The sequence below is a fragment of the Panthera pardus genome, unplaced genomic scaffold (assembly GCF_024362965.1).
Source record: "Panthera pardus isolate Hobbes unplaced genomic scaffold, ASM2436296v1 HiC_scaffold_11, whole genome shotgun sequence".
NCBI lineage: Eukaryota > Metazoa > Chordata > Mammalia > Carnivora > Felidae > Panthera > Panthera pardus.
This window is the reverse complement of record NW_026526666.1, coordinates 71,011,965-71,024,920: the sequence shown is the minus strand read 5'-3', so window position 1 is coordinate 71,024,920 and position 12,956 is coordinate 71,011,965. Positions and strand designations below refer to the sequence as shown.

General features: G+C 51.8%; 2 protein-coding genes across 7 annotated transcripts; one reads left to right on the top strand and one right to left on the bottom strand.

Annotated features, from left to right (window-relative positions):
* Nucleotides 1-2,758: 2,758 nt before the first annotated feature.
* On the top strand, nucleotides 2,759-4,793 carry HPDL (4-hydroxyphenylpyruvate dioxygenase like). The gene has a single exon (XM_019449503.2). It carries the CDS (start codon nucleotides 3,421-3,423, stop codon nucleotides 4,537-4,539), a length of 1,119 nt encoding a protein of 372 aa, XP_019305048.2. The 5' UTR covers nucleotides 2,759-3,420; the 3' UTR covers nucleotides 4,540-4,793.
* A 526-nt stretch (nucleotides 4,794-5,319) lies between these two features.
* MUTYH (mutY DNA glycosylase) lies at nucleotides 5,320-12,933 on the bottom strand. Of its 6 annotated transcripts, XM_019449493.2 has the most exons (18): nucleotides 12,773-12,792; nucleotides 9,807-9,940; nucleotides 9,620-9,724; nucleotides 9,384-9,504; nucleotides 8,685-8,866; nucleotides 8,555-8,594; nucleotides 8,359-8,432; nucleotides 8,179-8,220; nucleotides 8,032-8,103; nucleotides 7,843-7,956; nucleotides 7,660-7,757; nucleotides 7,436-7,580; nucleotides 7,292-7,355; nucleotides 6,923-7,114; nucleotides 6,683-6,819; nucleotides 6,446-6,598; nucleotides 6,213-6,254; nucleotides 5,320-5,515 (listed from the first exon to the last, which is right to left on the bottom strand). In XM_019449493.2, the coding sequence occupies exons 2-18, from the start codon at nucleotides 9,852-9,854 to the stop codon at nucleotides 5,384-5,386; spliced, it is 1,761 nt and encodes a 586-aa protein (XP_019305038.2). In that variant the 5' UTR covers nucleotides 9,855-9,940; nucleotides 12,773-12,792; the 3' UTR covers nucleotides 5,320-5,383. The 6 variants fall into 6 exon arrangements, with proteins under 6 accessions (XP_019305038.2, XP_053751971.1, XP_019305037.2 ...); XM_053895996.1 differs by lacking the exon at nucleotides 9,807-9,940 and having other exon boundaries at nucleotides 12,773-12,933; XM_019449492.2 differs by lacking the exon at nucleotides 12,773-12,792 and having other exon boundaries at nucleotides 9,807-10,152.
* Between the last annotated feature and the right edge of the window lie 23 nt (nucleotides 12,934-12,956).

The window sequence follows — 12,956 nt, the reverse complement described above, 5'->3', positions numbered from 1 at the left end:
TTTAAGATTTAATTTGTAGCTAATCTCTACACCCAGTGTGGGGCTTGAACCCACAATCAGCAGATCAAGAGTCTCCTGTTCCACCGAGTGAGCCAGCCAGGTGCTCCACAATATGAATGTACTTAATACCACAAACTGTACACTTAAAAATAGTTAACACAGTAAATATTACCATGTTATGTGTATTTTACCACACACATACATACATACACAAAATTCACCTTCTCTGTAAGGTCTGCCAGGTCACCCCTTCTAAAAAGACCAGCACTCCGCAGACTGGAAGAAAAGTGGAATCAGGTAGAGGCAGGGCGAGAAAGGCGGGAACTTCCGGGCCCGCCTCCTCCAGGGGAAGGGGCTTGAGATAGGCGGGTTAAGCTGAGACCAAGGGTGACACCTAGAGGTCACGTTAAAAACAACAGCTGATAGTCACCCACGTGGCCCTAGAGTGGAGGGGAATGGAGGGGTGGGACCAGAGACGCGCGAGTTCAAGTACCCACCTTTTTAGGCTGGGAGAGAAGAGACAGGACAGGGTGGGGGTCAGGATTTTTAAGGAAGAGAGTGCACCTCCTCTAGCCCCGGGGCTTAAGCTGACTGACAGCTGCAGGAGGGGCGTGGCTCCACCGGTTTGGCTCCAGGTCCAGCCCCCACCTCCACCTACGCTGCCCTGGCCACTGTGGAAGGCAGATGTGGCAGAAGGCCTCCTGCAGCGCCATCGCCTCACCCCTTTAGACCTGCGTGCTCTCCAGAGCCCACCCCTGGCATGCTTATCCCCAGGAGAAAGACAACGGCGTCCAGGCACGGAGGACCCATCAGGCGAAAGTTCCGCAGGGACTGCTAGGAAACAGGAGTCCTACGTTGGTCACGGCTCAGATGCCAACAGGGCTGCAAGAATTGGAGTCTGGCCTGGAGGGAGACCAACATCAATGACCACCTGTACCCCACCGCGCTGGCTTCCTAAGCGCTGAATCTGTGCCCAGGGCCAAGGTCAAGCACAGTGCCCTTGCAAGGCAACTGTGCCCTAACCAAGATCACCCTTTCTTTAAAACAGCCCCACTTGGCCTTCAGAAATCTACCCTCTCCCTCAAGAGCAAATGGGAAGTGATGGGTCAGGGGTCCTCTTTCTGCTCTGTCTGTCCACACATAGAGTCCTTGAGAGGAAACCCCTTTGGCTGGACCAAAGGCCTGGAGGCACTAGAGCTGCTCACCTGGGGTCCTGACCATGATAGTCTATTCTCTCTTGGGGCCCTGACCATGATAGTGGGGGCAAAAGATAGCCTATTCTGCCCCAGCTCTCACGGAGCACTATTCCCAGGGACCTTCCCCCAGAATCCATACCAAAGCCAGGACCTTCATAGTGCCTTCCCAGTGCTCAAGCCTAGGGAGAGAGGAGTAGTCCTAATGTGGCTGTTATTCTGGGACCTACTGCAGCCCCCTCTCCTTGTGACATGTGTCCCTACCCAACCCACTTTGTTTGCCCTGCTCCCACATAACAGACCCAGGCTCACAGGTTAAATCCTAGATCCTTTGTCAGGCTGCAGCATATTCTACCTTATTTAATCACAACAACCCTATGAAGTAGGTACTATTATTATTCCCATTTTTACAGAGGAGAAAACTAAGGCTCAGAGAAGGTTAGCAACTTGCCCCAAGTCATACAACTACTAAATATTGGAGGTAGTTTTCAAGCCCAGGTCTGTCTGGCTTTTGGAACCCATGTTCTAAATTTACTAGTCTGCAGAATAACACCAAGTGCCTTTTACCACCACTGATCAGCTTCTGGGTACTGCCTTCCTGGCTGCAAGCCTGAACACCCTGCCAGACCTCTTTTTCTCAGCCCTGTCCCTCCATCACAGCCTTCTTCCTCTTGCCAATGAAACTCAATGGTATTACATCAGGCTCCCTGACAATCTCCTTTGCAATGCTTTGAACCGTAGTATCCATACCAAATGTCTCCTCAATTTTATGCTCTATTGCTCCTCTAAGGGTTTGGCTCATGTTCCTCACTGATTTGACTTTTTCTTTTCTTTTCTCTCTTTCTTTCTTCATATTTTAGGTTCTACATCCAATGTGGGGCTTGAACTCACGACCCCAAGATCAAGAGCCACATGCTATACTGACTGAGCCAGCCAGGTGCCCCTCCTCACTGACCTTTTGCTTATCTTTACCCTTCTTGGAGTGCCCTTCCCAAACCCTCCAAGAGCCACTAGCTCAATTCAGGGTCTCACACAATTCTCACACAATTCTCACAAATCTCACACAATTCTGGGTCTTAAGGCCAGAAACACTCACAGAAAACTTCTCTGGCCCAGTACCCAGTCAGGAAGGTGCAAAGAGCAAGGAGGGCTTGAGTTCTAGTCCAAATAGGGTCAGGACCTGGAGAAAGGACACCAGTGCAGCTGTTTCTTTCAGATCCTGAGCCACCAGATTTTTCTCCAAATCTTTCTTGCAACAGGGGATAAAAGATTGTTGAAAGAGAAGTGGGGCTGAAGAAAGAGATAGGTGCAGTTGAGAAATTATCAGAGAGAAAGAAGAGAGTTTTGTAGGAGCTATATAAATGACCTATCTTTGTACAACATGTTTCTCTGGACCAATTTGGGGAAGGTAAGAAAATCTGTAACTTAAAACATTTAATAGATTTTTTTTAACGTTTTAAAGGAACATCAAAACTTAAAGGCAAAGTTCTCTAGGACTCTTTTTTTTTTTTTTTTTTTTAATGTGAGGCTTGAATTCATAACTCTGAGATCAGGACCTGGATGCTTAGCCGACTGAGCCACCCAGGTGCCCCCTCTAGAATTTTTAAGGTAAAACTGGTAGAAATGACACTGGTAAGAAATTCAGGGCTTCGGGAGGGGTTGGGGGGTGGTAGGGAGACGGAAGGATTCTGGCTTCTCCCCCAGCTAGGGCTTGTTCCCTTTGCTCTGGGTTTAAAGGATGAGAGAGCCCAGCGTCCAGCACCGAATGAAGGCAGCTATTGTGATCTCCGGGGGCGGAGAAGGGAGGCTCAGTGCCAAAGGGTGTGGCCCAGCCAGAGGCTCTGGGAAAGAGCAGCCTTGCGTCCCTACAGTACCCTCGGCGACTGCGTCTGGGCGGGAGGGGAAAAGTCTGCAGAGTCCCGGGCTCCGCCCCCTCCCTCCTGCTCCGCCCTAGCTCTGGCTCCACGTGGTTTTCACCAAGCGCAGCGCAGACCGGGTGGTCTCAAGGCAGACCCGGATTGCAGAGGGCGTGGCAGGGAGAGCCGCAAGCCCCCAAGGGGGTCGGGTCTGTGACTTCTCCCCGGAAAAGAGCGAGGAACGCGCTCTGCGGGAAAAGCTGGACTCCACAGGCTTCCGACGACAAGCCTGGGACGGAGAGTCCGGGAGTTCTCAAGGACAGGTGAACGGCCCCAGGAGAAGGACAGGCAGGGTCACCATCTGGACCGCCATGGCCGCGTCCGCCCGTCGTCTGTGCCACATCGCTTTCCACGTGCCCGCGGGGCAGCCCCTTGCCCAAGATCTGCAGCTTCTCTTCGGCTTCCAGCCCCTGGCGGTGCGGGAAGCAGACGGCTGGCGGCAGTTGGCCCTGCGCAGCGGCGACGCGGTCTTTTTGGTGAACGAGGGCGCTGGGCCCCAGGAGCCCCTGTATGGCCTGGACCCACGTCATGCTGTGCCCAGCGCCACCAACCTGTGTTTCGACGTGGTGGATACGGGCGCTGCCGCCCGGGCGTTGGTTGCGCGGGGCTGCAGCGTGCCGGTGCCCCCTGTTAGCGTGCGGGATTCTCAGGGCACCGCCACCTATGCCGTGGTCAGATCACCTGTGGGCAACCTCAGCCTGACTCTGCTGGAGCGCGCCGGCTTCGGAGGGCCTTTCCTGCCGGGCTTCAGGCCTGTGCCCTGTGCAACCCGCCCAGGCTGGGTCAGCCACGTGGACCACCTGACCCTGGCCTGCACCTGTGGCAGCTCCCCCACATTGATGCGCTGGTTCCACGACTGCCTAGACTTTCGCCACCTGCCACTGAGCCCAGGTGAGGATCCGGAGCTGGGCCTCGAGGTGACAGCAGGATCTGGGCCAGGGGGACTGAAGCTCACCGCCCTGCAGACCACGCCAGGCAGCACTGCCCCCACCCTTGTACTGGCTGAGTCCCTGCCAGGGGCTGCCAGTGGACAGGACCAGGTGGAGCAGTTCCTGGCCCGGCACAGGGGACCAGGACTGCAGCACGTGGGGCTGTACACGCCGAACATAATAGAAGCCACTGAACGGGTAGCAGTGGCGGGGGGCCAGCTCCTGGCTCCTCCTGAGGCATACTACCAGCAGCCGGGCAAGGAAAGGCAAATCCTAGCTGCTGGGCATGAGCCTAGCCAGCTAGCCCGACAGGGGATCCTGCTAGATGGCGATGAAGGCAAGTTTCTGCTTCAAGTCTTCACCAAGTCTCTCTTTCCAGAGGACACCTTCTTCCTGGAGCTGATTCAGAGGCAGGGGGCGACAGGCTTTGGCCAGGGCAACATCCGGGCCCTGTGGCAGTCGGTGCAGGAGGAGCAAGCCTCCAGGAACCAAGAAACCTGAGAAGGGTTGGGGCTGGGTTCACCCTCCTGTCCGGGAGCACAGGGCCTGTTGCAAAGGAGAAACACCCATGGAGGCTTGGAGTGGAGAGGGCTTTGTCCCCAGGGCCATACCTGCCAGAACTTGAATCTCTCACTGGGGTGCCAAAGAGGTGGGATTTTATTTTTTCTTTTAAACTATGAAATGTTCTTAGTCTATAACTAATATATATGCAAGATATAAAGAATAAAGGAATTATATAATTAGGAAATAGAATATATCAATACTTTTGAACCTTCCTTGTGACCTCTGATACCATTTCCCTTCACCCCACCCCTAATTTTATGATTATTAACTCCCTGATTTTCTATATTGTTTCACTACATATGAAACAATACAGATATAAATTTAGTATTTGAGGTAGGAATTTATGACAGAACAAATCCTCCCCTGTGTTTCCCTTCTCCCCAGGGAGCAGCCTCTGCAGGTGGGGAAGGGTTGGGTCAGGGCTGAGCCCAACCACCTGCTCTAAGACAATACCACTACTCCAGTCAGAGCTGACCAAAGACCTGGACCAAGGGTGTTGGGTGTCAGCCACTGGCAGGGGCCCCCTAAAGCTGCCTTCTCCTTCTCTCTTGGGGGTTAGGGGAGGACAGATCATTCTGGACAGAATGCCCACCTTCACTGCCCAGGGCTGGCTGGGAGCTTGGCCAGAAGTTAGCACCAAGCAGGACTTTACCACTTTCTGGGATCCTCAGAGGGAAAGAATGAGAGGACTAGGAAGAGGGCAGGAAGTCTCCAAAATGACTACAAAAATAAGCACTTTATTAAACAACAGGATTTTCAAGAAGTAGGGGCTCCAGCGGTGTCACTGCGCCATACTGTTGAGGCTGGATACATCAGTGGGGTGGTGGGGCCGAAAGAAACTATCCAGGACTTGCTGGCCTGGGCTGGGCTTTCTCTGCGTGGATGGAGCAGACACCTGGGATCTTTTGGAACCCTGTGCAGAAGCCAAAAGAAGGAGGTACTAAGGGGGCAACAGAGTCCTTGCCTTCCACTCCTCTCCCCATTGCAGTGATAGAGCTCAGATTCTAGCCTGAATGTTGTAAAGCTTCCAACCTCTTCTATCAACTCTATATGGCAGCCCAAGGTAGTCTTCCTAAGATACAAACCTCACTCCTCTCCACCAAAAATGCCTTAGTGGCCTGGTGTTCATGGCCCTGACTGGCCTGCACAGACCCTGCTATGCTTACAGCTCCTTGAGCACTGCAGACTGCATTGTGGCACCTTTGCTCCTACTACTCTTGGGCCTGGAAAGAATATTCTTACTGCTGATTCCCCTCCCAGACCTGGAGAAAATGATTCATTTCTTGAACCCAGATTACCAGCTGCATCTTCTAAGCAGCCTTTCCTGATCCTTGCCTCCCAGATAGAACTAAAAGCTCTCCACCTTATAAACCACAAAACTTGGTACAAGCATTTCACATACCTGTGACCCTGTTGTTAACATCATTTGTTCTTATTCCCTTTCCACCCTGGACCCTAGACTGTAAGGTTTCAAGATAAGAACTGTTCCTCTCCCTATGGTGAAGCCTGGTGTGGATAATGTTCATCCAAACATGTGTCATTTAACTCAACTGAAAACCTGTGGATTTGGGCCCGGGGAGAGATGCCTGGGTGAGGGCCAAGAGACTCACCTTGCAGGTCCCCGGCCGTTGGCCCTCGTACACACGGAACACCTAGCCAAGGACAGAGGGGGAGAGTGCAGGACTGGCATCTTTCCCCAGAAGAGCCAGACCCCTTTGTTCTCTCAACTTCATGCTCTAGTACATCTGTTTAAAATATGGTTTTTTCCTTTTACATAGTAATAGGTTCACATAGAACATGTAGGAAGCACAAAAAGGTACAACGAAGACAACACAGGTAGTGCCTTTTTCATGGCGGTGGAGACAGCTGCGGTATGAAACTCCTCCCGGGTCAGCCAGCGAGCTCCAGGTGGTGTGATGGTCACTGGGATCTGCCCTTCCAGGGCCAAACCATATACTTGATATGTCAGCTTGATGTGAGAGAAGGTGTGGGCCACCTGAAGGGAGGGTCAAGGGACTGAAACAGGCCTGTGGATATGTCCACAAAGCCATCACTCCTGCTCCTTCCGCTGGTCACTCACCTGCCCAAGGTGCTGGAGGTGGGTGGCTGGGAGGGGCCCAGCCCAACTCTGCAGTTCCCGCAGCAGGGCCTCACGCTGACATTGCCCTGAGGGCTCTGCAGTCACAGATGGGAACTCCCACAGTCCTGCCAGCAGACCTGAGAGGAAGGACAGCCAGGTGTGGTTGGGCCTTAGCTGCTGACTCCTCCATTTCTTCCGTGTTGCTCATGCCACTGCCCTCCACTCCGAGGATCCAGGTACCTGACTTAGGCCTCTGCACCAGCAGAATTCGAGCACCCCCAAGGGCCCTGGGCTGCTCCAGAACACAGGTGGCAGAGCACTCCTCCCTGGGGGGCCTCCGGCTGGCCTTTCTGGGAAAGTTGGCCACTCCCAGGGTCTGGTCCCAGGGCTCTGTGGGAGGCGCACACAGCTGGCACTGTCCAGTGCTGGGAGCTGGGAAGAGAGATCCCAAAGCCCCACTCAGGCTTAGGTGAACTTAGATGCCAACCCCAGAGAGCCGGCCGCGGCCCAGCTCTGCAGAATCTTATTCAAGTTGTAGGATTAACTAGAATGATACTTTCCACAAGCAGCTCCATGACAGTGCAGTGAAGGGCTGGGGCTGGTACTTACCACACTCCTCCACATCAGGACTGCCTGGCAGGCTCTGTGAGGCTACGAGCTGTTCCCGTTCCACCTAAGAGGCATAAGGCAAGGTGTCATAGGGAAAGGGTCACCCTCTAGGACCCCTGCCTGCCCCTTCCCCAGATGGCTCACCCTCTGGTGTGCCCGGCACATGCTCTGCACAGGGCACTGGCTGCAGCGTGGGTGCTGTGGGGTGCATACTGTGGCCCCCAGCTCCATGGCTGCTTGGTTAAAGTCCCCTGGCCGGGCTGGGTCTACCAGCTGCTGGGCTAAGCTCCTACAAGGAAACATTGCTGTAAGCCAAAGACACTTTGGAGACACCCTTCCCAGTCTCCCCTATTACCCCAATATCCTACCAGAGCTGCTGGGAGACAAAGGTGCTTCCGGAATCAGCACCAATGGCTCGGACACGGCACAGCACCCGTACTACATTCCCATCTACCACACCAGTTGCCTGGCACAGAGGAATCCAGAAGTCAGCCTGGTCTGGGAGGAAGGTAGGTGGGCACACACAAAGTAGGGGTGGGCTATGGACTCACCTGACCAAAGGCAATGGAAGCAATAGCTCCAGCTGTGTATCGCCCCACGCCAGGCAGAAGCTTCTGCAGAGTCTCTGCTGTATGTGGCACATGGCCCCCTAGCTCTTCTACCACCTGATTGGGGTGGGAAGGCTCAAGGTTATGTGCTACCTGAGGCCCTGGGGCTCACCCTCCCTGTCTCCCCCTTACCTTCTGGGCTCCCTCCTGCAGCCGCCGGCCTCGAGAGTAGTAGCCCAGGCCAGCCCAGAGCTGGTTCACCTCCTATGGGTAGAGTCAGAGAGATCAGTGGTCAGTCCTCAGTTGTCCCCATTCCCCCTACCTCAGGGTGGCACTCACCTCCAGGGATGCACTGGCCAGGTCCTGCAGCGTTGGCCACTTCTAGAGCCCGAAGGTGATCAAAAGGAAGTAAGGTCAAGGGTGAGAGAGGTGAAGGAAGCCTTCTTTACCCCTACCCCAAAGGCTAGGCTTTCTCTGGGGTCTGGCTCAATGACCCTCCCCTTCTTTCCCTGAAGTCACCTGCATCCATCGGGTATAATAGTCGATCACCGTGGCAACCTGGGTCTGCTGCAGCATGACCTCTGAGACCCACACTGGGGGAGAGGGGTTGGCATGAGGGCACTGCTGAGCTGCCCTGCTCCCAGCCCACAGCCCCTACACCCCAGACCAGTGGGCATCCAGGCAAAGCAGCCCTGTTCTCAGGAGATGCACTCACCAGCATACGCCCGCCTGTCAGGGTCCACCTCACCCTCTGCCTGCCAATGCAATCCCAGACAAGGAGTTAGTGTGGAGGGGGTCTGGCACTAACCCCCCACCCCACTGTCCCTGCCCCCTAGCCTGCTTACCCGCCTTCTCCAGGGCAGGTCCCGTTTCTCTCGGTCGTACCAGCTCAGAAGGTTCTCCCGAAAGACTGTGACCTCAGCTGTGTCTCTGAATAGATGATATGGGGAGACAGGATCCCGCAATACCACCTCCTTCTGCCGCCTGGCCAAGCCTGCTGGGGCCTCAGGAAACTTAGGCATAGTCCCTGCACGGACAGTGCACCAGGTACCCAGGGCACTGTAGTCTGGCTGTTCCACCTTAGTGCTTCCCCCAAACCCTTGCTTAAGCTTTGAACCTGGAGTCAGACCAAAATGCTGTGTATGTAACCTTAACCAAATTTCTAGCCTTAACTTTCCTAGGGTGGTAGTGCTGGCTCCTTTGTCTCTGGGTCATGATGAAAATCCAACAGTTTCAGCCAAGCATAATGTATACCTGTTCAGGACTTTCCCATTTACAAAACACTTTCAGGCTCATAAACTCATCTGATCCCACAAAAGCCACAGGAGGAAGGAAATACACAAGCTACCACTCCATGTCACTGGTAAGAAAGCAGCCACTCAGAGAAATCATCCCAAAGTTACACAGCAAAGTCAGAATTAGATCGTAATTAGTCCCTTGAAGCCTTGATGCACAAACACGCTGTCTTCCCAGCCTGAATCGACCTCTCTTTCATGGCCAACGAAACCAACCCCTTCACCTTTGACTCAGACCAAGCTCCTCACCATCAGGGGTAGAAGGCTTGACCTGGCTGCTGCTAAGGACCTGCTTCTCCCTTCCCTCATGGCCAGACGCCTGCTTCTGGTGACAACTCCTCACAGCGGTTCGTGGCTTCTTCATGATGGCCTAGAAGAGAAAGGCCCAAAGTAGTCTGTCACAATGAGGTTGAATCTTGGGGCCCTTCAGTGAGTATAGCCACTTTCTCTACAGTACTTATTATAGAGTGTCTAGCTTTTCTTACTCTCCAGATGCTCATGGGGTTGCTCTTGGCTGGTTGTGGCACTGAGGTATGACCAGTAGGGCTGTTTCTGCAAGTGACTTCAGAGGGACCAACATTAGCATAGTCCTGGAGACACACACAAAAGAAGAGGCTGGGGCTGGGCTGGGGGCTGTACAGGAGCACCTGTATGTGTGTCCCTGATGTTTACTGTGACTGCGTGTGTGGACAGGGCTTCTTTAGGTATGTCTAAGAGCATGGGGCAGGTAGGAAGTTTATCTGCTCAGAGATGTGGCACATTTACACCGAAACAGGCTTTAGCAGTCATGCAATCCAACCTCCATTCTGCAGAAAGGAGAAACCAAGGATCAGAGATGTTAAGATATTTTTTTAGGGTGCCTGGGTGGCTCAGTCAGTTGCACATCTGACTTTGGCTCAGGTCACGATCTCACAGTTGATGAGTTTGAGCCCCACGTCAGACTCTGCTGACAGCCTGGAGCCTGCTTCAGATTCTGTGTCTCCCTCTCTCTCTGCCCTTTCCCCGCTCATGCTCCGTCTCTCTCTCTCTCTCTCTCTCAAAAATAAAAATAAGCATTAAAGATATTTTAAAAATATCTTTTTTTTAATGTTTGTTTTTATTTTTGAGAGAGAGAGAGAGAGAGAGGCAGAGAGACAGGGAGACACAGAATCCAAAGCAGACTCCAGGCTCTGAGCTGTCAGCACAGAGCCTGATCCAGAGCTCAAACCTACAAATCGCTAGATCATGACCTGAGCCGAAGTTGGATGCTTAACTAAACTAAGCCACCCAGCTGCCCCAGAGATGGTAAAAGATTTGCCTGAGAGCAGATGGCAAGTTGGGGTGGTGGTGGGAGGGGATGAGCTATTTTTTATTCCTAATCTTTTCCTGATCTAGTAAATCATAGCTGGCTGGCCACTAGTAATGAGAAATAGGTCTCAATTTCAATGAGAAATTGATCTTCACTGCTCCCTTACTGTTCTTTTGGTGCCCTTTTCTCTATATAGCTAACAGTTAGTGAAGGTTTGTCATATGCCAGACCTTATGCTAAGTGTTTTACCAATTTCTCACACAATCTCCAGATGACTCCATTAGGTACTTTCTAGTATTACCTCCATTTTAGTGATGAGGAAACTGAGGCTTGTAGAGATTAGGCAACTTGTCCACCCAAATCCTAAAGGTCTGCTTCCAGAGACTGCACTCTTGTGACTGCTATACTGCAGTCCCTGAAGCTTCAAACTCTCTCCTTAAAACTTAACTTCATCACCTCATTTTCATCAAAAGAGCTTGCTTGCTCCCTCAGAGAAAAAAAAAAAGAATGTACAGATTTGCTACGCTCTACACTTATCTGCATTCTCCTTTTCCTTCCTCCCATTAAAGAATGGTCTCTTCTAAACTGTCCAAGCTCAGGGCCCTGCTCCTCAATCCCTTTTACAACACCCACTCTCCCCTTCATAGCCAAACTTCCTTCACCAAACTCACTAGCTCCATAATTCATTCTACAATCCATTCTCCAAAGAGTAAAGCAATCTTATAAGACATGATCGTGTCACTTTCTTACTTAAAACTTTCAATGGCTTCCCACTAATTCACTGAATAAATATTTATGTAGTGCCTACTTTGTGCCGAGCAGTTTTAAGTACTTGGAATACTTCAGAAATAAAACACCAAAGGTTCCTGTTTTCATGGAACTTGTATTCTAATGGAGAGCAAAAAATAAATAATGCACATAAGTAAATTATATAGGCTGTCAGGTGGTAAATACTAGGATAAACAGAAAAAAAAATATGTGAAGGGAAATAGGAGTGGTGGTGGTGGAATGTTGCGATTTTAAAGCACATGGATGGTCAAGGTGGGCCTTATTAAAGTGGTATTTGACCAATGATTTATGGCAGTTAAAGGAGTTAGCCATGTTCTAGCCACGGGAAAGGCATACTAAAAAAGAGCTAGTGGAATAGCCCTAAGGAAGGTGCCTGTTTGCAGAATAATAAGGAAGCCAGTGTGGTTAGAATAGACTGAGGAAAGATAAGTAGTAGATGAGGTCAAAGAGGTAAAGAAGGTGGGGGGCATAGAATCACTAAGTACCTTGTAAGCCACTAGAGCACTTTGTCACACTCATTGCTCTGAAAAGCCAATCCTCTTAAAATAGTTCTGTAAGCTCCAAAGATCCCCACCTTCCTCATCCCCTCACTCACTTTGCTCCAGCCATTTGTTTGCCTAAATAGTTGCTTCAATCATCCAGGTGTCTGTCCACCTTGACACCTCACCCAATCCTTCCCCTCTGCTTGGACAGCTCTTATCCTGTGCTTCATCCAGCAGTTATTCATTCTTTCAGATCTTGACTTAAATGTCCAAATCAGCCCCCAGTATTATCCTCTTATGTAATTCTCCATTTTTCCTCTTACACTAATTGTTATTTTACGTTTGTGTTTGTTTGATGACTGTCTGCTTCCCCCACTTGACTATAAAACTCCATGAGCAAGTACTGAGTCTCTTGTTGACTATTGAGTCCCCAGAGCTTAGCACAGTGCTAAGTAAGCTGTATACGATAAACAACAGGATGGGAGAAACCCAAACAATTCTGAATAATGATGAAAAAGACTCAGTAGAGAGAGAAAAGTTGAAGATGAGCTAGAAATAGTGACTAACGAAAAGGTTGACTCCTTGTGGGTCCAGAGATGGAAACGGGAGCCTTTGAGAAAGAACAGGTCTCTCGCGGTATCAGGAGTCAAGTCCAATCACCCTCTAGGTCAAATATACCTCCTAAGCGCTTACAAGTTGTCCCTTCCTTGCCGTCCCTACTGCCGGAGCCTTAACTGAAGTCCTTATTATCACTTCCCTATATTATTTCAAAGGCTTCCTAGCCAGTCGGTGGCTCTAATCCCTCTGGCAGCCTCGTCTCGCGTCCCCCTCTCCGTCTTTTCACTTCCTGGACATGAAGCTCCCATTCCTCCCTGGGAACTTGCCTATTCCCAAAATATCCTTTCCCCCACACTCCCGTCTCTGCATAACTCCTATGCGTGCTTTAGGCTGCACCGGGGTAGCACCACCTCCTCTGGGGAGCCCGGACCCCACCCCCAACCCTGGGCCGAGCGGATGAAGACAACGTAAAGCCACCGCCCACGTTCCCGCAAAGTGCATGCGGGGAAGGAATTACCTACCTCCCGCGCAGTCTCCAAGGCCCGGCGTCCGGCGCAGTCTCCAAGGCCCGGCGTCCGGCGCACTCCAGAGGGCGTGGCTCCAATCCACGCTGTGCCAGCCAAAGAGGTCCGAGCGCGCGCTGGGACACCTCCTCCGCGCCAGACCCGGGTGGTGTGAACGGAAGTCAGACCGGTCTGCTACTCG